The following is a 23673-nucleotide window of genomic DNA, read 5'->3' on the forward strand; positions in this document are numbered from 1 at the left end:
TACTGCAGTGACTACACTTCAAAGTACTTAATTGGTTGTAAAACACTTTGGGACGCCCTGAGGTTGAGGAAGATGCTATATAAATACACTTCTATTCTGTTCCCAGATTGTGTTCCCTGTTAACCCTTTGCAATCTCTGCCAAGTATTTGTTAATTCGTAGCACCAAGCATTAACTGGACTCTACTGTATGTGCTAAATAGCTTCCTGATACTGTGCTATTTTGATGCCATCTTGTACTGACATTAATTCCCATCTGATTTCCTTGAATAAGGATATCCTAGTAGGGTGGATGTGGAAAGGATGTTCCCCCTTGTGGAAGAATCTAGAACTAGGAGTCACTGTTTACAAATAAGGGGTCGGTCATTTAAGACAGAGATGATGAGAAATTTTGCTGAGTCGTGAGTCTTTGGAATTCTCTTCCTCAAAAGGCGGTGGAAGCAGAGTCTTTGAATATTTTTAAAGCAGAGGTAGATAGATTCTTGATAAGGGGGTGAAAGGTTATCGGGGGTAGGTGGAAATATGGAGTAATCAGTTCAACCATGAACTTATTGAATGGCGGAGCAGGCTCGAAGAGCCGAGTGGCCTACTCCTCCTAATTCGTATGTTTGTAGTAATTGGCCAATTGGAATGAATCAGTCTCCTGCAGCTTTGCTGCACTGCAAGATTGAGAGAAAACTATTATTGCACGTTTTGATTATAGTAACGCTATGGTATATCTAGTTCATTCACTTTTCATTAAATACTGTGGTAATATCCCCAATTAGAAAATGCTTTACCGCAATGAGTCTAGTCACCAATTTTCTAATTGTATAACTATGGTGAAAGTGTAGTATATTCTCTACGATGTTGTACAGTTATTTAATTGGTGTCCAGTCTAACTTCAAAATTGTGTTGGTCTCTGAAGTTTCGACAGCGCACATTTGAAAGAAAGAACTTGCACCTTTTACAATCCTGGGATGTCCCAAGGAGTTTTATAAGTGTAGTTAGTCACTGTTGTAATGTAGGAAACACGGCAGCTAGTTTGTGCACAGCAAGCTCCCACAAACAGCAATGACAAAATAATCTGTTTGTAGTGATGGTGGTTGAGGGATAAATGTTGGTCAGGAAACCAGGGAGATGGTGGCACAGTGGTAATGTCACTGAGCTAGTAATCCAGAGGCCCAGGCTAATCTCCCGGGGTTACAGGTTCAAATCCAACCATGGCAACTGGTGGAATTGAAATTAAAATAGATTAATAAAATCTGAAATTGAAAGCTAGTCATTCCTTGAAACTATCACTAATCTAGTTCACTAATGTCCTTTAGGGAAGGAAATCTGCCGGCCTTCCTTTGGTCTGGCCTACATGTGATTCCAGACCCACAGCAATGTGATGACTCTTAACTTTCCTCTGAAATAGCCTAGCAAGCCACTCCGTTGTCAAGGGCAATTGGGGATGGGCAACAAATGCTGACCTTGTCAGCCATGCCCACTTCCCATGAAAGAATTTTTTTTTTTTAAACTCCCCTTTTCTTCAAAATAATGCTAACTGAGGGGACAGATGGTTTCACATCTCGTCCAAAACACAGCACCTCTGACAGTGCAGCCCTCCCTTTCCCTCAATTCTCAAGTGGGGCTTGAACCATAAACCTCTGAAAGACAGGCAAGAGTGCTATTCACTAAGCCACGACTGATTGCACATGATAACTGTGTAAAAATGATCAACGTTAAGTCAGAATGAAGTGGAATATTCCATTTCAACACATTCAAGCATTTACTCCTGGCAGATTGCCTTTGATCCCTTCCTCCATTTTCCACATGTTTAGCTGCAGTCTTATTTCTTACTGAAATAGCACCACTACACTGAAGAATGTTGAACCAACTGGTGCACAAATTTTAGCCAATGTTGTGGTTACCAACATACTTCCATTTAGTTTGGAGTTGACAGGGAATAAGTACTTTCCGTTTACTATCCTGGATTTTCAATCATTCATAAAGTGATCATTCCTTTTTCAACTTTCTGAGTTTGATGTAATCGGGTTGAGCGCAGGAGCCAAGATGTTTAACTTACAAAATCAATACTCACTAGCTTTTTTTTTAAATAATTAAACTAACACTTAAAGGGCTTGAAATGAACACTGGTTTACTGGACTGAGAAAAGTGCAGCTAAGCTTTGCAAAAGACCCAGTTAAAGTGGTGTCAGTAACTGGACCAGTGAATGTCTTTCCTGTCCAGAGTGTGGTCACTGCACTAGACGTGGATAAAATACAACCAGAGAGCAATGTCTTTCTGTAAGCTACTGACTGCCTGAGTTCAGGTGATCCATGCTACTTCTAAGTTCTTTATCTGTTTTCATGCAAAACCTGGATTGTACAATCCATAGCCTAAAGTAAAACTATCAAAAATGTAGTTTTTGTCTCAGCCTGATGAATTGCTGTAAGTCTCCTATATCCAAGATAGAACCCATTAGGTGAGCGCAAAGTATTGACAGCATACAGAAGAGAATAATCAGAATGATTGAGAGGTTGGAGATATTGGATAATGAGCGATTATGTGAATTGGGCACGTTCTCACTGGAAAAATGCAGGTTGAGAGGCGATATGATTGATATTAGAATTCTAAACAGATATGTCAGCTAGATAATGTCAGCTGTGACGAGCTGTTTCACCTTGACCAGAACTAGAGGGCATGGTCTGTGTGTGATGGGGAACAATTCAAAACTAATTTGCGGAATCAATATTTCAGTGAGTGAGTGGTCAATCTATGGATCAGGTTCCCTCAGGATATGGTGGAAGCAGCGTTGGTTCATTCAAATGCAGATTAGATAGATTTCTTTCAGAAATTAACATTTTGCACTACAGTCTGAGAGTAATTTGAAACCTAATGTGTGGCGTGTGTTGCAGACTTGGGAGGATCAGGTGACTTTAGACCTATGGTTCCGAAGCTCTCCACTACTGGGGTTTCCTCACCCCATGTCTGAGTTTGTTGTTGACAATTGATAAGAGATTTATCTCTGAGTAGTCAACAACTCCGTTGTCTTGTATCATGTGGATGGTGGAAGGTGAACTGGATGGCCCTTGGTCTTTTTTTTTGCCCAGCAATTCCTATATTATCTTGGAGGAGTTGTGCTCTTCCCTGACTCTGATGAATTGATGCACGCTTAGAGATAGCATCACTTCAGCTGAGGGGTCAAATTCCTCTCGCAAGGAGACAGTTGAGATGCAGCACCGACCCTTTGTTGGGACTCTGTCATATAGTCGAGCAAAATGGAGATTTCTGTACTTTTTTTTCTGAATTAAAATCCCTTAATTTAGAAAAGAAAATTATTTCTTCATACAAACTGCTTCAGTTACCTTCATCAAAGAAATCAAAATCACAGCCAAAAATGGCACAAAAGAGGTAGCTGAATTGATGTTAAAGCAGGGATAAAGGAACCTTCATATTAAAGGTGCATTTTAACTCTGTATGTTGCATCTTGCAGACGACTGGTTGTTCCAGGGTAGGTGACAAATAACATTGATTATTTGTGTAATTAGAGCCTTGTTTATAGTTGCTGCCTGACTGGGAGCAGCAAACCCAGGAGCCAATTAAAGTCCTTGAGTCTTGCCAACTAAGCTATAGAAGTTAATTGTTGAGAGACAATACATAGACTCCACTTCACATTTGTCACCATGCTGATTAAAGTTAAATTTGGCAAGGATGCCAAGATCAAATCCATTTACCATTAAGACAAACTGACTATACTGGAATTATTGGAGGAAGAGTTTGCTACATTTTAAAGTCTGTACAAAGAGCCTGGAATTATATCACACTTCTTGAGTGTCAGGAATAACTATTTGAATTGCCCCATGATAACATTTCATAAACAGTGGTCCATACTCCATTTACTGCACTGGGGCAATTGGCAATGAAATAATGCAAAATGGTGCAGAGGTAATTCACATCTGTCTGTTTGCTGGTGAGCCATGAGATATTTATACTGTGCAGAGTCTACTTTTTACAGTCTCCATTGGAGGTGCAGTAACACATTGTTGGGACATGTATTGCCAGTCAGTGTAGGGGCATTGTACATTGCTGTAGCATATTGAATATTGCAATGAGTTTTACCTTTACCTGACTCTGCCCCTGCCTTAGATCATCTGTTGAATCCCCCTCATCCATGCCTTTCTTACCTCCTAGACTTGACTATTCCAATGCACTCCTGGCTGGTCTCCCACATTCTACCCTCCATAAACTCGACGTCATCTAAAATTCTTGTGGTTCATGTCCTAAGTTGCAACCAAGTCCAATTCACTTAAGATCCCTGAACTCACTGACCTATATTGGCTCCCAGTCAAGCAACACCTCAGTTTTAAAATTCTCATCCTTGTTTTCAAATCCCTCCCCAGGCTCGCCCCTCCCATCTCTGTAATCTTCTCCATCCCCACAACCCTCCGAGATATCTGCACTCCTCTAATTCTGGCCTCTTGAGCATCCCTGATTTTAATCACTCTACTGTTGGTGGCCGTGCCTTCAGCTGCCCAGGCCCTTAGCTCTGGAATTCCCTCCCTAAACCTCTCCGCCTCTCTACCTCGCTTTCCTCCTTTAAGTCGTTCCTTAAAACCTACCTCTTTGACCAAGCTTTTGGTCATCTGCCCTAATATCTCCTTATGTGGCTCAGTGTCAAAGTTTGCTTCAAAACACTCCTGTGAAGTACCTTGGGATGCTTTATAAATATGTTATCGTTGTTTACGATTTTGGACGTAAAGAATTGGCAGTCTTGGGAGGGAGGTGTGAGCAAATGTAAAGTATTTCCCTGCCAGGAGGAAAAATTTGGAATGTCACCTCGGATTAACACACAGTCCCAGAAATCATCAGCAACAGGTGTGCACCTGAATGCCCCTGCATTACTTATTCCCCAGGTGGAGGAAAGATGCTTTTGTTTTTAGAGATCCCCTGACAGCTCCATAATAGAACACTGTCCCTGTCTGTGATAGGACAAACACCACTCAATTCTTCAGATATTGGAAAATTTACAGTCTGAAGATTTCCTCGGTGCCCCTCTGTCTCAGCTGAAAGTGACTGAGGAGACCAAAAACAGCCATTTTTTTAATGCAAAACTATCAGAATACTATTTTAACTGCAAAATTTTGAATATATATTTTTAACCTTTCCATTCAGTCGCATCTTTGAAAACTAAACGCACACGATAAGTTCAGTTTAATGAAGACTGGGTATAATGAAGTAGTTTTTGAAAATTCAGGACTGTCAAAATCCACTAACCTTATGAATGAGTCTACAAAACACTGGGGAAACATTTCAATCAACTATCTGTGCTTTGAATTTGTGATGGAATGGTGAACAGTTTGTGTTTTTGAAAATCAGTCTCATACCCTGTTAAACCTGCAAGTATTTTCTTTTGCCTCTGATTTGTGCTGGTATTTCATGCTGACAGTAGGTGAAATAACACTTGCTTCTGCACAGGTGCCACTTGGCAGGCACTGAGTTATTGAAAAAGAAAAACTCCTATTTGTTGAAAGTCACAGGAGATCCCTGATGTTTCCAGGGTAGGATGTTGCTATCAATACAGAGTAATTCCAGGGGCACTCCCTATATATAAAAAATACACCCGGTCTTAACTGCAAAGTTTGGCTGCCCTCCAAGAACCAGGTAAAAGCTGCTCTAGGAATAGCAATATTGAGGTTCAGATAGCTGGAGTCCTGGGCCAGCCTCGAACTAATCCTGTTTGGCAACTGCTCAGATTTGGAACTTAATAACAGGCTTGACGGAAGAGATATTGATGCCAAAAGGAGCTTATTTGTTCCCCAGAACCCGAGGCAGACTGATTGCCCAGAACATTATTATGTTGAACTTTTTGAGTGTTTTTGCAGCTGCACTCATCCAGGCACGAAGAGAGTATTCCATACTGACTTGTGCTTTGTAGATGGTGGAAAGGCTTTGGGGAGTCAGGAGTTGAATAATTTGCTGCAGAATATCGAACCTCTGACCTGCTTCTGTAGCTCCAGCATTTATATGGCTGGTCCAGCTAAGTTTCTGGTCAATGTCATTCCCCAGGATGTTGATAGTGGGGGATTCAACGATGGTAATGCCATTGAATGTCCAGGAGAGATAGTTAGATTCTGTCTTGTTGGAGGTGGTCATTCCCTGGCACTTGTCTGGCACAAATGTTACTTGCCACTTTTCAGCCCAAGCCTGGATGGTGTCCAGTCTTGCTGCATGCGGGTAAGGAGTTGCAAATAGACCTGAACACTGTGCAGTCATTAACAAGCATCCTCACTTCTGACCTTATGATGGAGCGAAGGTCATTGATGAAGCAGCTTCAGATGGTTCTGCCTAGGACACTACCCTGAGGAACACTTGTAATGATGTCCTAGGGCTGAGATGATTGCCCAGCAACAACCACAACCATCTTCCTTTGTGCTCGGTCTGGCTTCAGTCAGTGATGTTTTTTCCCTGATTCCAGTTGACTTCAATTTTACTAGGGCTCCTTGGTCAAAAAATATTTTGAATTGGGGAATTGAAAAAAAAATTTCAGGGCTACAGGGAAAAGTGGGTAGTGGGACCAGGTGAGCTGCTCTTGCAGCGAGCCAGCACAGACAGGAAGGGCCGAATGACTACCTCCTGTGCTTTAATCATTCTGTGATTCTATGATTCTATAAATGCTGCCTTGATCTAGAGTATTCCAGGGTTTCGACTGGAAGGTAGCAGGTTTTCTAATCAAGTTACAATGTCATTCTAAACTGGGTTTAATCATTTTGAAAATATGCACTATTTAATACCCGACATCTATTTGGCCTCTTTTTATACCAAATGATGAAGGAAAACTCATACATAATTTCGCAAAGCATTTCTACTTTGTTTTTTTATATTAGCTCATGGGATATGAGCGCTGACTAGGCCAGCATTTATTGCCCATCTCTAATTGCTCCTGAGACCAGAGACAAAACAAGGGAGAGAGAGGAGCACGGCGGGAGCAGAGGTTTAAAAAGCACGCCAAAAGCCCAGAGTCAGAGACCAGAGACGGAGTGGAGAGAGAGGGAGGAGCGCGGCGGGAGTGGAGAGAGAGGGAGGAGCGCGGCGGGAGTGAAGCAGGAAAAAAAATCGAAAAGTGACATCAGAGTGACGTTACAATCAACTGTGAGAGCAGGGAAACAGAGAGCTGCTGGGGTGAGTATGCAGGTAAGCTTTTAATTTTAATAAACATAGCATAAACATCACCGGCAAGCAGGTAGGTGATTGGTTTGGGAAGAAGCTACCTGTTTGGTGAGTATCTGGTTAGTGATTAAGGTCCATTCTAATCCTAATGTTTAAAATAGTAAAGGAGCTAGTGGTAAGCTTAGTAAAATATAATTTTAAAAAGGAATAAAATAAATAATTGAATAAAATAATTAAGTAGTTAATCAAAACACATTAAGGATGGCAGAACAGATGATGCATCACGACTACAGCATGTGGGAGCTCCTGGATGCCAGTATTATCCAGGGCAAACAAGTCTGCAGTAAGTGTTTGCGGCTCGAAGAGCTTCGGCTCAGTCATCGAACTGGAGTCTGAGCTGCAGACACTGCGACACATCAGGGAGGGGGATAGTTCCCTGGACGTTTTGTACCAGGAGGCGGTCACACTCCTTAGGATAGGGTATTCTGATTTGGTCAGTAGTCAGGGACAGGAACAGGAGAGTGTGGCTGCAGCTGAGGCAGGAGGGCAGGAACCTCAGCCTTTGCGATTGTCCAGCAGGTTTGAGGTTCTTCCAGCTTGTTTGGATGAAAGTGGGAGCTGCAGGGTGGATGAGCAACCTGACCTTGGCACCATGGTATAGGAAGCCATTCAAGTGGAGGGAGAAAAAAGGAATGTAGTGGTAGTAGGGGACAGTATAGTTAGTGGGATTGACACTGTTCTCTGCAGTAAAGAGCGAGAGTCCAGACGGCTGTGTTGCCTGCCTGGTGCCAGGGTTCGGCACATCTGCTCAGGACTGATAGGTAGGTAGGGCAAGGAAAGAGGTTCTGCACAGTCAGTATGAGGATCTAGGTGCCAAATTAAGCACAACCTCAAAGTTGGTAATCTCTGAGCCATGTGAAAATTGGCATAGGGCAAATAAGATTAGAGAAATTAATGCAAGGCTCAAAGACTGGTATGGCAGAAGTGGGTTCCTGTTTGTGGGGTACTGGGGAAAGCGGTGGCTGTACCATTGGAACGGTCTACATCTGAACTATGCTGGTAGGGAAGTAGAGAGGGTTTTAAACTGAATAGTGGGGGCAAGGAATCAAATTTGGGAAGATATGGTAAATCAAGGAGTAGATTCAAGGCAAGAGAGAAAGATATTAATATGGGAAATGATAAACAGACTGTGACAGGAAGGGCCAGAGTGTACAAATCTGGGTAATTCAACAGGTAAGGTGAGAGGTTACAAAAATAATAAAAGGACAAAATTAAAGGTTCTGTACCTGAATGCATGTAGAATTTGAAACAAAACAGATGAACTGAGCGCAAATAGGTGTGATCTGATAGCCATTACATTCTGCCTACCAAAATATATTGCCCCTCACTGGTGGTGAGTAAATTATTAGAATCAATTCTGAGGGACAGGATTATCTGCCACTTGGAAAGGCACGGATTAATCAGGGATGGTCAGCATGGATTTGTTAAGGGAAGGTCATGTCTTACTAACTTGATTGAGTTTTTTGAGGAAGTGACAAGGAAGATTAATAAGGGTAGTGCAGTGGATGTGGTCTACATGGATTTTAGTAAGGCATTTGATAAGGTCCCGCATGGCAGACTGGTCAGTAAAATGAAAGCCCATGGGATACAGGGGAATGTGACAGGTTGGATCCAAAATTGGCTCAGTGACAGGAAACAAAGCGTAGTAGTTGACAGATGTTTTTGCGAATGGAAGACGGTTTCCAGTGGCGTTCCATGGGGCTCAGTGTTGGGTCCCTTGCTGTTTGTGTTATATATTAATAATTTGGACTTAAATGTGGGAGGCAAGATTGGCAAATTTGCTGATGACACAAAAATTGACCGTGTAGTTGATAGCGAAGAGGATAGCTGTAAACTCCAGAATGATATCAATGGTTTGGTTGAGAGGGCGGAAAAGTGGCAAATGGAATTCAATACAGATAAGTGTGAGGCAATGCATTTGGGGAGAGCAAACAAAGCAAGGGAATACACAATAAACAGGAGGATATTGAGAGGGGTAGAAGTGAGAGACCTTGGAGTGCATGTCCACAGGTCCCTGAAGGTGGCAGGGAAGGTAGATAGAGTGGTGAAGAAGGCATATGGAATGCTTTCCTTTATTGGCCGAGGTATAGAATACAGAAGCAGGGATGTAATGCTGGAACCCTATAAAATGCTGGTTAGGCCACAGCTGGAGTATTGCATACGGTTCTGGTCATCTCATTACAGGGAGGACATAATTGCTCTGGTGAGAGTACAGAGGAGATTTACAAGCATGTTGCCAGTGCTTGAAAGTTGCAGCTATGAGGAAAGATTGGATAGGCTAGGGTTGTTTTCCTTAGAACAGAGGAGGCTGAGAGGTGACTTAATTGAGGTGTATAAAATTATGAGGGACCTAGATAGAGTAGACAGGAAGGACCTGTTTGCCCGAGTGGAGAGATCCATTACCAGGGGACACAGGTTTAAGGTGATTGGTAGAAGGATTCGAGGGGACATGAGGAAAAACTTTTTCACCCAGAGGGTGGTGGTTGTCTGGAATTCACTGCCAGGAACGGTGGTGGAGGCAGAAACCCTCAACTCATTTAAAAGGTACCTGGATATGCACCTGAAATGCTGTAACCTGCCAGGCTATGGACCAGGTGCCGGAAGGTGGGATTAGATTGGGCGAGCTAGTTTTTCTGGCCGGCGCAGACACAATGGGCTCAATGGCTTCCTTCTGTGCTGTAATTTTTCTAGGGTTCTATGGTTCTAAACCTGTTCTGCCATTTTGTGAGATCGTGGCTGATCTGTATCCTAACTCATCCACCTGCCTTGATTCCATATCTTTTTCTCCCTTGGCTAGCAAAAATCAGTTGATCTCCGATTTAATTGAATGAGAATCTATTGCTTTTTATGGGCAAGGGTTCCACACTTCTATCATGCTTTGCATGAGAAGTGTTTCCCAATGTTTTTTCTGAATAGCCAGGCTCTAAATTTAAGGTTATGTCATCTTATCCTAGACTACCTCCACCAGAAAAAGTAGCCCAGCAATTCCTTTCCAAATCCTAAAAACCTCAATCAAATCCCCACTTAACCATCTATATTCCACAGAATTTTACATTTAATGTAATCTATCCTCATAATCTAGCCTGTGAAGTCCTCGTAACATTCTGGTGAATCTGTACTGCATTCCTTCCCAGGCCAATATATGCTTCTTGAAGTGTGATGCCTAGTACACTAGATGTGGTCTAAGCAGGGTTTTGTATAAATGTAGCCAAGCTTCTTCCCCTTTTGTATTCTATCCCTCTAGTTATAAAATATAATTAATATTGATAGTAAATATGCCCCCAAGGTATGTTGGAGAATTCTAATTCTGACAATGAGTGAAGCCTATATTGAAGTGGGTATTTGAGATGAAGGAGAAATGAGGACAGAGATGGTAAGAGATTGTGGGATAGCAGAGTAAGTATGATATCGTCTCGAGACCCCTCTGTGGCCTCGGTTATCCCCATCTCTGTAATCTCCTTCAGTCCTAAACCGTCCAAGATCTTTGCCCTGTTCCAACTCCATCCTCTTAAGCAACCCCTATTTTAATCACTCCACCATTGGCGGCCATGCCTTCAGCTATCTAGGCCTTAAACTCTGGAATTCCTCCCTAAACCTCTCCGCCTCTCTATCTCACTGTCCTCTTTAAGACGCTCCTTAAAAACTACCTCTTTGACCAACCAAGCTTTTAGTCACCTGACCTAATATCCCCTTCTGTGGCTCAATGTCAATTTTTGTTTAATAACACTCCTGTGAAGCACCTTGGGACGTTTTATTATGTTAAAGACACTACATAGATGCAAGTTGTTGATTCAAGCTCATGGAAAATGAGTTAGGTTTGAGTATAACTTTTAGTGTAAATCTCAACAGGAAAAGAAAATTGCTGAAAATACGGAATATCTGTTATAAATGCCCATCCCAAAAAGTTTTTCCATAAAAGGGGGAAAAAAACAAATCCCTTTGGGTGTTCTACCACAGCTCCAGAGATTGGAACCGTGATGTGAATGTGTGCACAAGGACTCCTCTCCTGTGGTGCCAGACTGTCAATAACTCTCTTGGCCCCCTGCTTTTTCCCCTCCTCAAAGAAGAAAATCCTCACTCAAGACTCCAGATACAAAATATGAATCGGAACATCTGCTGCAACTTCATCCTGTAGGTTACCTGGAGCCTAGACAGGAAAGAATAAAAATTCCTGGAAGTACTGGGGATTTAGCTGAACCAAAGCAGCCACCACGTGGGCTGTCACTAACAGTTGTTCAGTTGTACTCGTGACCACAGAAAACGTGAGAGTTGTGACTGCAGTAAATTTTCAGAGAAATTTCCTTTCAAAAACCTTTGTGGTATTGGAATGTGTTAAGGCCAGTAATCGTACATCCAGAACTCATTTGAAATCAGGAAATGGCCAATTAACTGAGCTTCCATTTTCAGCCTACTTTCTCTCTCAAAGTTCTGGGATGTAGGTCGTGAAGGTGGTGGAGAGTCAGGTATGGTCACACAGCAAAATTGGGAAGAATCAAATTTGTTTGATGTCAATGTCTTCAACATCTGTCTTTGACCTCCCTTATTGCCAAGATTTTTTTTCGTATCCATTTTGCTATGGTGTCAGTCAGAACTGAAACAGACTCTTCACTAAATTAACCCCTTCCAACCTCAATTTAGTGAGAGTCACTCTGTGAGGGAGAGGGGAGAGAGCAAAAGAAAGACAGGGCCACAGAGAAGGTCGGGGCTACAGAGACAGAGAGGTAGGTGGGGGGGGGGGGGGGGGGAAGCACACAGAGACAGACAGAGAGGGTCGGGGGGGGTGGGTGGCCACAGAGACCGAGATCAAGGTCATTCCCGACAGATGGACATCTATCCGGTGTACGCCACATCACTACATCAAGCGTGCGGGCAGATATTGTCTACTTCAAGCAAAAACAATGCCAGGTATCTCACTAAATCAGCGTTCAACATAGTGACGAGAAAGTAAGTTAATAAATTAGACTTCTCATTTAAAGCTTGTTCACAAAAATATACTTTTTGTGGTTTTCATTAATAGTAAAATAAATTTCTAATACCTTTATCTTTCCGAAATTTGCTCACTCGCTGGCCCCCTATCTTGGACAAAAAATTATAATGCGGCCCCTCATGCGTAAAGGTTGAACACCCCTGTTCTATACATTTCTCCCCCATATGCTTAATTAGTTTCCCCTTGAATGCAACTGTGCTATTCGTCTCAAGTATTCTTTGTAGCAGGTTCCACATTCCAACTGCCCTCTGGGTAAAGAAGTTTCTCCTGTATTCTTGCATTTATGACCCCTAGATTTGGTCTCCGCAGAAGTGGAAACATCTTGTCTATGTCTATACAGTCAAACCATTGCATAATCTTAAAGACTTCTATCAGATCACCCCTCAGTCCTCTCCAGAGAAAAGAAACCCAGCCTGTTCAATCTTTCCTGATAGGTATAACCTCTCAGTTCTGGTATTATTCTGGAACATCTTTTCTGCACCTTCTCTATTCCCTCTGTATCCTTTTTATAGGATGGAGACCAGGACTGTTCACCGTACTCGATTAAGTATGGTCTAACCAAGATTCTGTTCATGTTTCACATAAGGTCTCTGTACAGTCAAATATATACTTTCCTACAGGGATACAATTAGAGGGAACCTGTTTCTAAGCACATTGGTTACTGGCCACCTTGGTTTGTCTCTTGTCAAACTGAGGGAAGAATCAAAGCTCATTTTCTTCCGAGCATTTCCCTTCCCCTCATCCATGAAACGATCCACTCTTCACATATCTATCTCAAACAGAAAGTATACCCATTCCCGGTATTGTGCATTTATTTCTATTTCATTGAAGAACTCAAATCAAATCAGTCAAAGTGTTGCAAAAGTTCATGATGCTTCTTTATGGGTGGGATAAACTGCAGCAATGAAATAGGAGCTCCGAAATAGAAGTTAAAACAGCAAATGAACCAGAAGGGAGATGAGAACTTTTTTTTAAATAGCCAGTTTTTATGATCTGGAATGCACTGCCTGAAAGGGTGGTGAAAGTAGATTCAGTAGTAACTTTCAAAAGGGTATTGGATAAATAATTGAAAAGGAAAACTTTGTAGGGCTATGAGGGAAAGAGCAGGCGGATGGAACTAATACGCAAACTCAGCACGGGCACAATGTGCTGCCTCCTTGTGATTCTAACTGGACGCAGTATCAGTTTGATTATAAATTCCTCTGACTTATACTCTTTGGCTATAAAACATTTCATTATCCTTATCGATTGTTGCTCTGCCTTGGTTAGACATGTCAAGCATCAAGTTCACGAAGACTCCTCACGAAGTCTTGTTGAACTTTATCCTTCATTATTTCGACATCATTGGTGGAATATACATCTATATTTTCCTTCCTCCTGGGCAATAGTTTATATTTGTATTAAACTTCATTTATGATTCTTTTGCCCACTTATTTTTCCAGAACATTCTGTAACTCCTAAGCTGCCCACTCTGAATCCACTACCTCTCCTGGTTTGATACTATCTACTGACTTTACCATTGTCTTTTAACTTAGTGTCTGTTGCAATAGGTAATTTTCAATATTTGGCTGAAGAGAACTCTGAGGAAGATATGATGTCTCATCTCGTGCCCCCTGGTTTTTTGATCCTGGTTCTCATGGCATATCAGCCCCGTTTGGGAGAAAGACTCACATTTATATCGTGCCTCTTCAACATTGAAGGGATCTGCAGCATCCCTCCACCCCACACCCTCTTTCAAATGAGACGTTAAACCTCTAGAGCCTCTCTGCTCTAGAGTGGATGTAAAAGGTCCCATGGCACTAGTTTGAAGATGATCAAGGGAGTTCCCCCCAAACTCTCTGTCCTGGCCAATATTTATCCATCAATCACCATCATAAAACAGATTATCTGGTTATCACGTTGCTGTTTGTGGGAGCTTGCTGCTGTGTGCAAATTGGCTGCTGTGTTTCCTACATTAAAACAGCTATACTCTAAAAAGGAAAGGCTTCCAATGCTATGTCCAGACTGGCCAAGAGAGTGTGGGAAAATGGCGCACTGATGAGGAACACAAAAGTCCAAGTGTATCAAGCCTGTGTCCTCAGTACCTTGCTCTACGGCAGCGAGGCCTGGACAACGTATGTCAGCCAAGAGCGACGTCTCAATTCATTCCATCTTCGCTGCCTCCGGAGAATCCTTGGCATCAGGTGGCAGGACCGTATCTCCAACACAGAAGTCCTCGAGGCGGCCAACATCCCCAGCTTATACACACTACTGAGTCAGCAGCGCTTGAGATGGCTTGGCCATGTGAGCCGCATGGAAGATGGCAGGATCCCCAAAGGCACATTGTACAGTGAGCTCACCACTGGTATCAGACCCACCGGCCGTCCATGTCTCCACTTTAATGATGTCTGCAAATGCGACATGACGTCCTGTGACATTGATCATAAGTCGTGGGAGTCAGTTGCCAGCGATCGCCAGAGCTGGCGGGCAGCCATAAAGGTGGGGCTAAAGTGTGGCGAGTCGAAGAGACTTAGCAGTTGGCAGGAAAAGAGGCAGAAGCGCAAGGGGAGAGACAACTGTGTAACAGCCCCGACAAACAAATTTTTCTGCAGCACCTGTGGAAGAGCCTGTCACTCTAGAATTGGCCTTTACAGCCACTCCAGGCACTGCTTCACAAACCACTGACCCCCTCCGGGTGCTTACCCATTGTCTCTCGAGATAAGGAGGCCAAAAGAGGAAGAAGACTCCAAAAAGTATTTCATTGGCTGTAAAGAGCTTCGAGACATCCTGAGGTTATGAAAGGTGCTATATAATGCAACTCTGTCTCTCATAATAATTGATTTTGCCAAGCCTTGTGTTTGCTTTTGCTGGGGTACAGTGTTCTGTAGGGACTAAAAACCATCCAGTAGCTCAACTAAATATCCATTCTTTGTGCATGAGCCTATACATTGAATGTTAGGCTGCTCCACTGTGGAAGGTATTGCATGCAAGGCTAATAATGCTTGCCCAATGACTGCAAACATTCCAACTTGTGGTCACTGGATAGTAGCTTTAAATAAATGATATTGAACAGTAAATCTTTTTTTTGATCTTTGCTGAATTTTCTTTGCTGCCTGTATATTAACACAAGAAAAGGAGGAGGCCATTTAGCCCCTCAAGCCTGTTCTGCTAGTCATTGAAATCATGGCTGATCTGTGACTTAACTCCGTATACCTGCCTTTGCCCCTGGTTAGCAGAAATCTATCAATCTCAGTTTTAAAATTAACGATCGATCTAGCATCAATTGCTGTTTGTGAAAGAGAGTTCCAAACTTCTACCACCCTTTGTATATACAAGTGTTTCCTAATTTCACTCCTGAAAGGTCTGGCTGTACTTGTTAGACTATACCTTCTAGTCCTAGACTCCTCAACCAGCAGAAATAGTTTCTCTCTCTCTCTCTCTCTCTCTCTCTCTTTCTCTTCCCTCCCTCCCTCCCTCTCTCCCTCCCTCTCTCTCTCTCCCCCCCCCTCTCTCTCCCCCCCCCTCTCTCTCCCCCCCCCTCTCTCTCCCCCCCCTCTCTCTCTTCCACCCCCTCTCTCTCTTCCACCCCCTCTCTCTCTTCCACCCCCTCTCTCTCTTCCACCCCCTCTCTCTCTTCCACCCCCTCTCTCTCTTCCACCCCCTCTCTCTCTTCCACCCCCTCTCTCTCTTCCACCCCCTCTCTCTCTTCCACCCCCTCTCTCTCTTCCACCCCCTCTCTCTCTTCCACCCCCTCTCTCTCTTCCACCCCCTCTCTCTCTTCCACCCCCTCTCTCTCTTCCACCCCCCTCTCTCTCTTCCACCCCCTCTCTCTCTTCCACCCCCCCTCTCTCTTCCCCCCCCCTCTCTCTTCCCCCCCCCTCTCTCTTCCCCCCCCACTCTCTCTTCCCCCCCCTCTCTCTTCCCCCCCCTCTCTCTTCCCCCCCCTCTCTCTTCCCCCCCCTCTCTCTTCCCCCCCTCTCTCTTCCCCCCCCTCTCTCTTCCCCCCCTCTCTCTTCCCCCCCCTCTCTCTTCCCCCCCCTCTCTCTTCCCCCCCCTCTCTCTTCCCCCCCCTCTCTCTTCCCCCCCCTCTCTTCCCCCCCCCTCTCTTTCCCCCCCCCTCTCTCTTCCCCCCCCTCTCTCTTCCCCCCCCCCTCTCTCTTCCCCCCCCCCTCTCTCTTCCCCCCCCCTCTCTCTTCCCCCCCCTCTCTCTTCCCCCCCCCTCTCTCTTCCCCCCCCCTCTCTCTTCCCCCCCCCCTCTCTTCCCCCCCCTCTCTCTTCCCCCCCCTCTCTCTCTTCCCCCCCTCTCTCTTCCCCCCCCCCTCTCTTCCCCCCCCCTCTCTTCCCCCCCTCTCTCTTCCCCCCCCTCTCTCTTCCCCCCCCTCTCTCTTCCCCCCCCTCTCTCTTCCCCCCCTCTCTCTTCCCCCCCCTCTCTCTTCCCCCCCCCTCTCTCTTCCCCCCCCCTCTCTCTTCCCCCCCCCTCTCTCTTCCCCCCCCCTCTCTCTTCCCCCCCCCCCTCTCTCTTCCCCCCCCCCTCTCTCTTCCCCCCCCCCTCTCTCTTCCCCCCCCCTCTCTCTTCCTCCCCCCCTATCTCTTCCCCCCCCCCCTCTCTCTTCCCCCCCCCTCTCTCTTCCCCCCCCCCTCTCTCTTCCCCCCCCCCTCTCTCTTCCCCCCCCATCTCTCTTCCCCCCCCCTCTCTCTTCCCCCCCCCTCTCTCTTCCCCCCCCCTCTCTCTTCCCCCCCCCCCTCTCTCTTCCCCCCCCCCCTCTCTCTTCCCCCCCCTCTCTCTTCCCCCCCCCCTCTCTCTTCCCCCCCCCTCTCTCTTCCCCCCCCCTCTCTCTTCCCCCCCCCCTCTCTCTTCCCCCCCCCTCTCTCTTCCCCCCCCCTCTCTCTTCCCCCCCCATCTCTCTTCCCCCCCCCCTCTCTCTTCCCCCCCCCCTCTCTCTTCCCCCCCCCCTCTCTCTTCCCCCCCCCTCTCTCTTCCCCCCCCCCTCTCTCTTCCCCCCCCCTCTCTTCCCCCCCCCTCTCTTCCCCCCCCCTCTCTCTTCCCCCCCTCTCTCTTCCCCCCCCCTCTCTCTTCCCCCCCCTCTCTCTCTTCCCCCCCCTCTCTCTCTTCCCCCCCCTCTCTCTCTTCCCCCCCCCTCTCTCTTCCCCCCCCCTCTCTCTTTCCCCCCCCTCTCTCTCTTTCCCCCCCCTCTCTCTCTTCCCCCCCCTCTCTCTCTTTCCCCCCCCTCTCTCTCTTTCCCCCCCCTCTCTCTCTTTCCCCCCCCTCTCTCTCTTTCCCCCCCTCTCTCTCTTTCCCCCCCCCTCTCTCTTTCCCCCCCCTCTCTCTCTTTCCCCCCTCTCTCTCTCTCTCTCTTCCCCCCCTCTCTCTCTCTCTCTTTTCCCCCCCTCTCTCTCTCTTTCTCTCTCCCCCCTCTCTCTCTCTCTCTTCCCCCTCTCTCTCTCTCTCGCTCTCTCTCCCCCTCACCCATCAGACCCTTGAGCCTGTTCCACTGTTCAGTTAGGTCATGGCTGATCTGTATCTCAACCCCCATCTACCTGCTTTGGTTCCATAATCCTTAATATCCTTTCCTAACAACTTTTATCAACCTTAATTTTGAAATTTTCAACTTACCCCAGCCTCAACAGCTTTTTTGGGGAGGAGAGTTCCAGATTTCCAGCTCCTTTTTGCTTGAAGTTCTTCCTGGCATCACCATTGAACAACCCATCTCTAATTTTAAGGTGATCTCCTCTTGCTCTGGACTCTCCCACCAGAAACTACCCGATCAAATCCTTTAAACATCTTAAACACATCATGTGGCTCACCTCCTAATCTTCCATACTCGTGGGGAACAAGCCTCGTCTAAGTAAGCTGTCCTCGTAATTTAGCCTTTTAGTCCCTGTAACCCCACTTCATTTAATAAAATTCTCGACGAAAGGATAACTGGTTCTGATAACTTATGTGACCAGTCGGTTACTTTTTTTTTCCACATGCGTGATGAAAAAACCTGAAACTTGGAGAGGGCAGACAGTCCCCCCTGAAAGTAATCTCTACTTTGTTTTTAAGACTGGATGTAAAGTTATCCAGTTTGCCCCGGTCCCAATTCACTGTTGCAGATTGCTGGGTGTCTGTTGTTTGAAGCTTCAGTTCGATGACTTGTGTTTCTGGTTTCAAGAGGAAGCCCCTGGAGTTTTAAGGCAGGAAGCTCAGGATGAATTGGTCTATCTCACTCCATTTCCTATAACAGTTTGCACAGCTTTAACCTTGCTGTAATAAAACTACTCTAAACATGTTTGCCTCCTGCTGTCATAAGGTTTCCACATTAACCAAATTTTTTTAATTTAAAAGGTTAATGAGGTAAATTCAGTGGTTTAGTGTATTTATCCGGTGAGTAGCTGAGTCATAGCGAATAGGAGAATGCCAGGGTTGATCTTTGGTCCCTACTGAAGTCGCTAAGACCACTGCGACAGCAGTAGAGGCATTCCAATTTTTATTCATTCTCAGGATGTGGGCGCTGCTGGTTAGGCCAGCATTATTTCCCCATCCCTAATTGCCCTCGAGAAGGTACTAGTGAGCTGCCGTCTTGACCCACTGTAGTCCATCTGGACAGAGGGGGTGGGGGGAGAAGGGACAGAGGGGGTGGGGGGGGGGAGAGAAGGGACAGAGAGAGAGAGGGCAAGGGGGACGGGACGGTGGGGGTTGGGGAGAGAGGGCGAGGGGGACGGGACACGGGACGGGAGGAGAGGTGAGGGGGACGGCACGGGACGGGTCAGAGAGAAAGATCAAGATGACAGATGGACATCGATCTGGAATAGTCTGCATCGTTACAAGAAATGTACGGGCAAACATTGACTACTTGTGCAAGCAAACAAGATGCCAGGTGTCTCACTAAATCACTGTCCAACATAGTGATGAGAAAGTAAATCAATAAATTAATCTTCTCATTTATTCCTGCTTCAAAAAAATGCCATTTGTTGTTTTGATTAGTAGTAAGATAAATTTTTAAAGCCTTTATCTTTGGAAAATTGTCTCACCAGCCCCCTACGTAAGATGCTAATTGTAATGTGGCCCCCCGCGCAAATAGGTTGGACAGCCCTTTGGTAGACATTGCTGCCACTGTGGGTCGATGGTGGAGGGAGTGAATGTTTCAGGTGGTGAACTGGCTGGTGATAAAGCAGTCTTTTTTTTCCTGTATGATGTCAAACGTCTTGAGTGTTGTTGGAGCTGCACTCATCTGGAGAAGTGGGGGATATTCCATCTGACCTGTGCCTTGTATATGTGGAGAGACTTTCGGGAGTCAGGATGTGATCCACTCGTTGCAGGATAATCAGCCAACTGGCTTCAGTTGATGGTTTTGAATTCTGGAAAGTTTGAAATTCCTGTATTTACACATAGATGCTTAGAATTGGCTTTAGTTTGAAAGTATAAGTACTGCAATAACAGCTTTTACTGCACTGTAGAAAATGATGGTGTGTATCTATTTGACAACTGATGTTTCCATCTGAAATGTTAACATGAACCCATCTTTTTCATGCTGCCTGCCCTGCATATTTCCAGCATTTTTCACCTGTTAGAATCATAGGAATTTCAGTCCAGAAGTGGCTCATTCAACCCATTGACCTTTTGCCAGTGCTGGCTCTGTCACTGCAGCTGCCAACCTTGATCACTTCCACCAACTCATCCACCAGGGTTTCTTCTGCAGCTGCTTTTCACGTCATAACCCTGCAGAATAGGGGAAAAAAGCTATAAAGCAGAGCATGTTTTGGACAAACATTTTTAGGCACAGGTTCATTCACCACAAGGAGAATGACTGAGGCCAGGTTATTGGACTCATCCAATGTGATGTAACACTGGGACAGTCGCTGCTTTTCTGGGAAAATCCAATAAATTGTCAGGGGCTTTTATCCAAGAAGAATCTTGAGAAGCTTTAACTAAAGAGCATTAAACATAAGAAGTAGGAGTAGGCCATTCGGACCTTCAAGTCTGCTCTACCATTCATTAAGATCATGGCTGATCATCTGCCTCAACTCCACTTTCCCACCCTGTCTCTGTTCCCCTAGTTTCCCTTAGAGTCATAGTCATTTTCGGCACAGGAGGAGGCCATTCGGCCCATTGAGTCCATACGCTCTCCATGGAGCTATGCTGTCAGTCCCACTCCCCAGCTCGATCCCTGTAGCCCTGCAAGTCTATTTTTCTCAGGTGACCATCCAACTTCCTCTTGAAGTCATTGTCTCCACTTCCACTTGTGGGCAGCGAGTTCAAAATGTCCAAATATCCTTAACGTCCAAAAATAGTATAAGAACACAGGAAATTGTAGACATTAACCTAAATAATCTGGACGATATTGCATCCTATCTGGATAATTGGTAGAGACAAAGAATTTGAATAACGCAGCACAGAATGAAGGTATTCAACCCAGTGTGCCTGAGCCAGTTCTAAAAGTGCAGTCGATTAGTCCCCCACCCCCCGCCCACTGCCTCCTGCTCTTTCCCCGTAGCCCTGCAAGATTTCCCTTTTCCTGTATTTATCCAATTCCCTTTTGAAAGTTACTATTGAATCTGCTAATCTGCTTCCACTGCCCTTTATCTAATCTAATCTTATCTTAATCTAATCTGCTTCCACTGCCCTTTCATGCAGTGCATTCCAGATTACAGCAACCCACGGTGTAAAAAGATTTCTGCTCATCTCCCCACTCTGGTTCTTCTGCTTCTCTAAAACTGACCCCGTTGTCACTGGAAACAGAATAGATGGGGAGAAACTATCAAAACCCCTCCTAATTGAGAGGGTTTTTTGGACGGGAACAATTCCAAGGCTTGCAATAGGACTTTCCTGCAGAGTGGAGAGAGTCTGGAGCAATCAGTGACTATGTGCTGCTTCACGTATTCTTCCATTGGTAAGGAGTATGAGTATTGGGTTTTGCTTTGATTGGAGTTCTGTCTTTTTCCATTCAGATCCAGTACCTGGATTCATTGAGCGGGGACGACTTGCTGCTGACTGGAGAAGTGAAGTGGCGACCGCTGTTAGAGGACAACCCACAAAGTATTTTGAAGCCCATCTCCCCAGCGTACAATGACGAGGGGCTTTGAGCAAAGACCAGACCTGCAGCCTGAGCCACAGTTCCCAGATATGCACCCAGTCAGGGGCACAGAAGCGTTCGATGACAATCACACATTTTGAGCAGGATATCTCAAGATCTTTATGGATCCTGTTTTAAAAGCATTGTATTTATTTTTTTTTTTTGTTTGTTCCACCACTTGCCCCCTCACTTTCACATTTTGTAAGGAATGGAATCTTGGGTTCAGTTTGCCTTGGTGGTAATGTTCTCCATATCTTTCTACTTTTCCCAATTTCAGGTCAACCTACATATAGGTCTAAGCAGAAGTAGTTTACTTCCCAGCCTTGAGGGCAATGGGTTCATTTCTGTGGTTTTCTGTGATATTAGTGGGTTAACTGAAGGGATCGTCCATAAAGTCTTTGGGCAGCGTTTGCAGTATTTTAGACACATTTAGCCAATAAAACTGCACATGACCTCTGGGCATCACAGCAGCTAGACTTTAGAGGCAGCACACCTAGCAGGTTTCCAGGTAACTGCGGATAGTCATTGGCACTTGGGCTGACGTAAAATCTCTCTTACAGTTAATAGTTTTCCATAGAATTGGCCGCAGTGTTTTTTTATTAAATCTAATTCGCCCTAAGTTCAAATATGTTCTAGAAATGTGTGCACCGCAAACATCAATTTGAGGTGGACAGTTCTGGAGTGAGACAAGTGGCTTCCGATGCCTATTGAACAAAGAGTATTAATACACCACACTGGTGGTGTTGTCCTGTAGTTTGTACACTTTTCCTTGCACAGCCGTGGAATCTTAAATCCCAGAAAGAATAAAGTCAAAAGGGGCATGTGTGCAAGAATGCAACACTTGTTTTACTCAGCAGACAGGCCAATAATGTTTTATTTCTCAACTGTCCCCCCTCCCCAGTCACAGGATCGATATGTTGACCTGTTGTACAATGGCTACAGGATTTTGCAATCAATTGGCCTTGATTTACAGCAATGGCGCATTGAAGGCAACAATCATTCAGTGTGCGCTCTCCTTCCCTGGTATCATAGTCACCTTATAACACTGGTTACATTCCAAAAGTACTTCATTGGCTGTTAAGCAATTTAGGATGTCATGAGGTCACGAAAGGCACTATAGAAATGCACAATGGGAAGCCAGTGTCATTAAGCAAAGGAGCCTGAAGCTGAATTAAATGTACCCCCCACCCCCCACAGAGTTTCAGTGTATACATTGGAAAATACTTGGGACTGACTTCAAGCTTCAGACTATGAGTGGCTCAGATTTCAAGTCTTTCAGGCCTTGAGCTTGTGGTTTACAGTGTCCGAACTCCTTGCTTGGTATACTGCATTCTAATTGTTGTCTGTTTGCTGTTTGTCCCTCAGTTCATGCTTGCGAAGCATAGCCTGTATTCTTGCTGTCTCACTGTTTTCCAATACTTTATCCACTTTAAATTCATAGTGCAGGAGGAGTGAATCTCTCTGAACTGATAGTAAAGGATACACTGATGGCCCATTGATGTAACTGAACCAAGATGATAACGTCACAGGCTCGAACCTATACTGAGTTTGTCAGGGAATGTTTCTTTCCTGACTATCAAGCCTATATATTTAAAAAATATATATATTTTAACTCCTATCAAATTCTTTAAACAATTCAGTTGGAAAGATTGTAATTCCTGTCAGGATTTCATTACAGTTTGATATCCTGTAATATTGTGTTAAAGTATAAATGTTCAGTTCACATTTTAAATTCACATTTGCAATTTGTACTGTACCCTGTGCCAATTAAAGTTGTATAACTGACTGTGAACTTCTGCACTCTACGTTTGTCAGTCTCTGCACCTCACTCTACATTGGCACCTAGCAGGACAAGGGCAGCAGATGCATGAGAACACCACCACCTGCAAGTTCCCCTGCAAGCCACACACCATCCTGACTTGGAACTATATCACCGTTCCTTCACAGTCTCTGGGTCAAAATCCTGGAACTCCCTTCCTAACGACACCAGATGGACTGCAGCAGTTTAAGAAGGCAGCTCACCACTACTTTCTCAAGGGCAATCAATGCTGGCCTTGTCAGTGATGCCCACATCCCATGAATTTTTAAAAAGCCAAGTTTTTAAAAAAAAGCCTTTAGCAGCCAGATTTGAAATTTTATTTTTTTTAAATATCTGACCTCTTACTCCTACTACTAGATGTCAGCCCTGGCTCAGAGTCTCTCACGAGTCCAGACGTTCAGCAGCCCCCGCTCCAGACTTGACTACATTGTCCAGGCTGATGCTCATGGTGCAGTACTGAGGGGGTGCTGCATTGTTGGAGGTGCCGTCTTTCTGACGAGACACTAAACCAAGGCCCTTTCTGCCCTTTCAGGTGAACATAAAAGATCCCTTGGCACAATTTCAAAGAGAGGGGAGTTCTGCTCTCTATCCTGGCCAATATTTGTCCCTTAACCAAAATCACTAAAAGCAGATAATCTGC

The 23673-nt window shown here is 45.0% G+C and overlaps 1 protein-coding gene across 2 annotated transcripts in view; it reads left to right on the plus strand.

The window, feature by feature from the left end:
- uqcc1 (ubiquinol-cytochrome c reductase complex assembly factor 1) overlaps positions 1-23006 on the plus strand; it is a 117857-nt gene extending 94851 nt beyond the window's left edge. For both annotated transcript variants that reach the window (XM_068048635.1, XM_068048636.1), the window contains one exon: positions 21090-23006. In XM_068048635.1, the coding sequence (XP_067904736.1) occupies positions 21090-21224 (135 nt within the window). In that variant the 3' untranslated portion in view covers positions 21225-23006. The remainder of the gene's footprint in view (positions 1-21089) is intronic.
- The last annotated feature ends 667 nt before the right edge of the window (positions 23007-23673 follow it).

Source organism: Heterodontus francisci, chromosome 16 (assembly GCF_036365525.1).
Source record: "Heterodontus francisci isolate sHetFra1 chromosome 16, sHetFra1.hap1, whole genome shotgun sequence".
NCBI lineage: Eukaryota > Metazoa > Chordata > Chondrichthyes > Heterodontiformes > Heterodontidae > Heterodontus > Heterodontus francisci.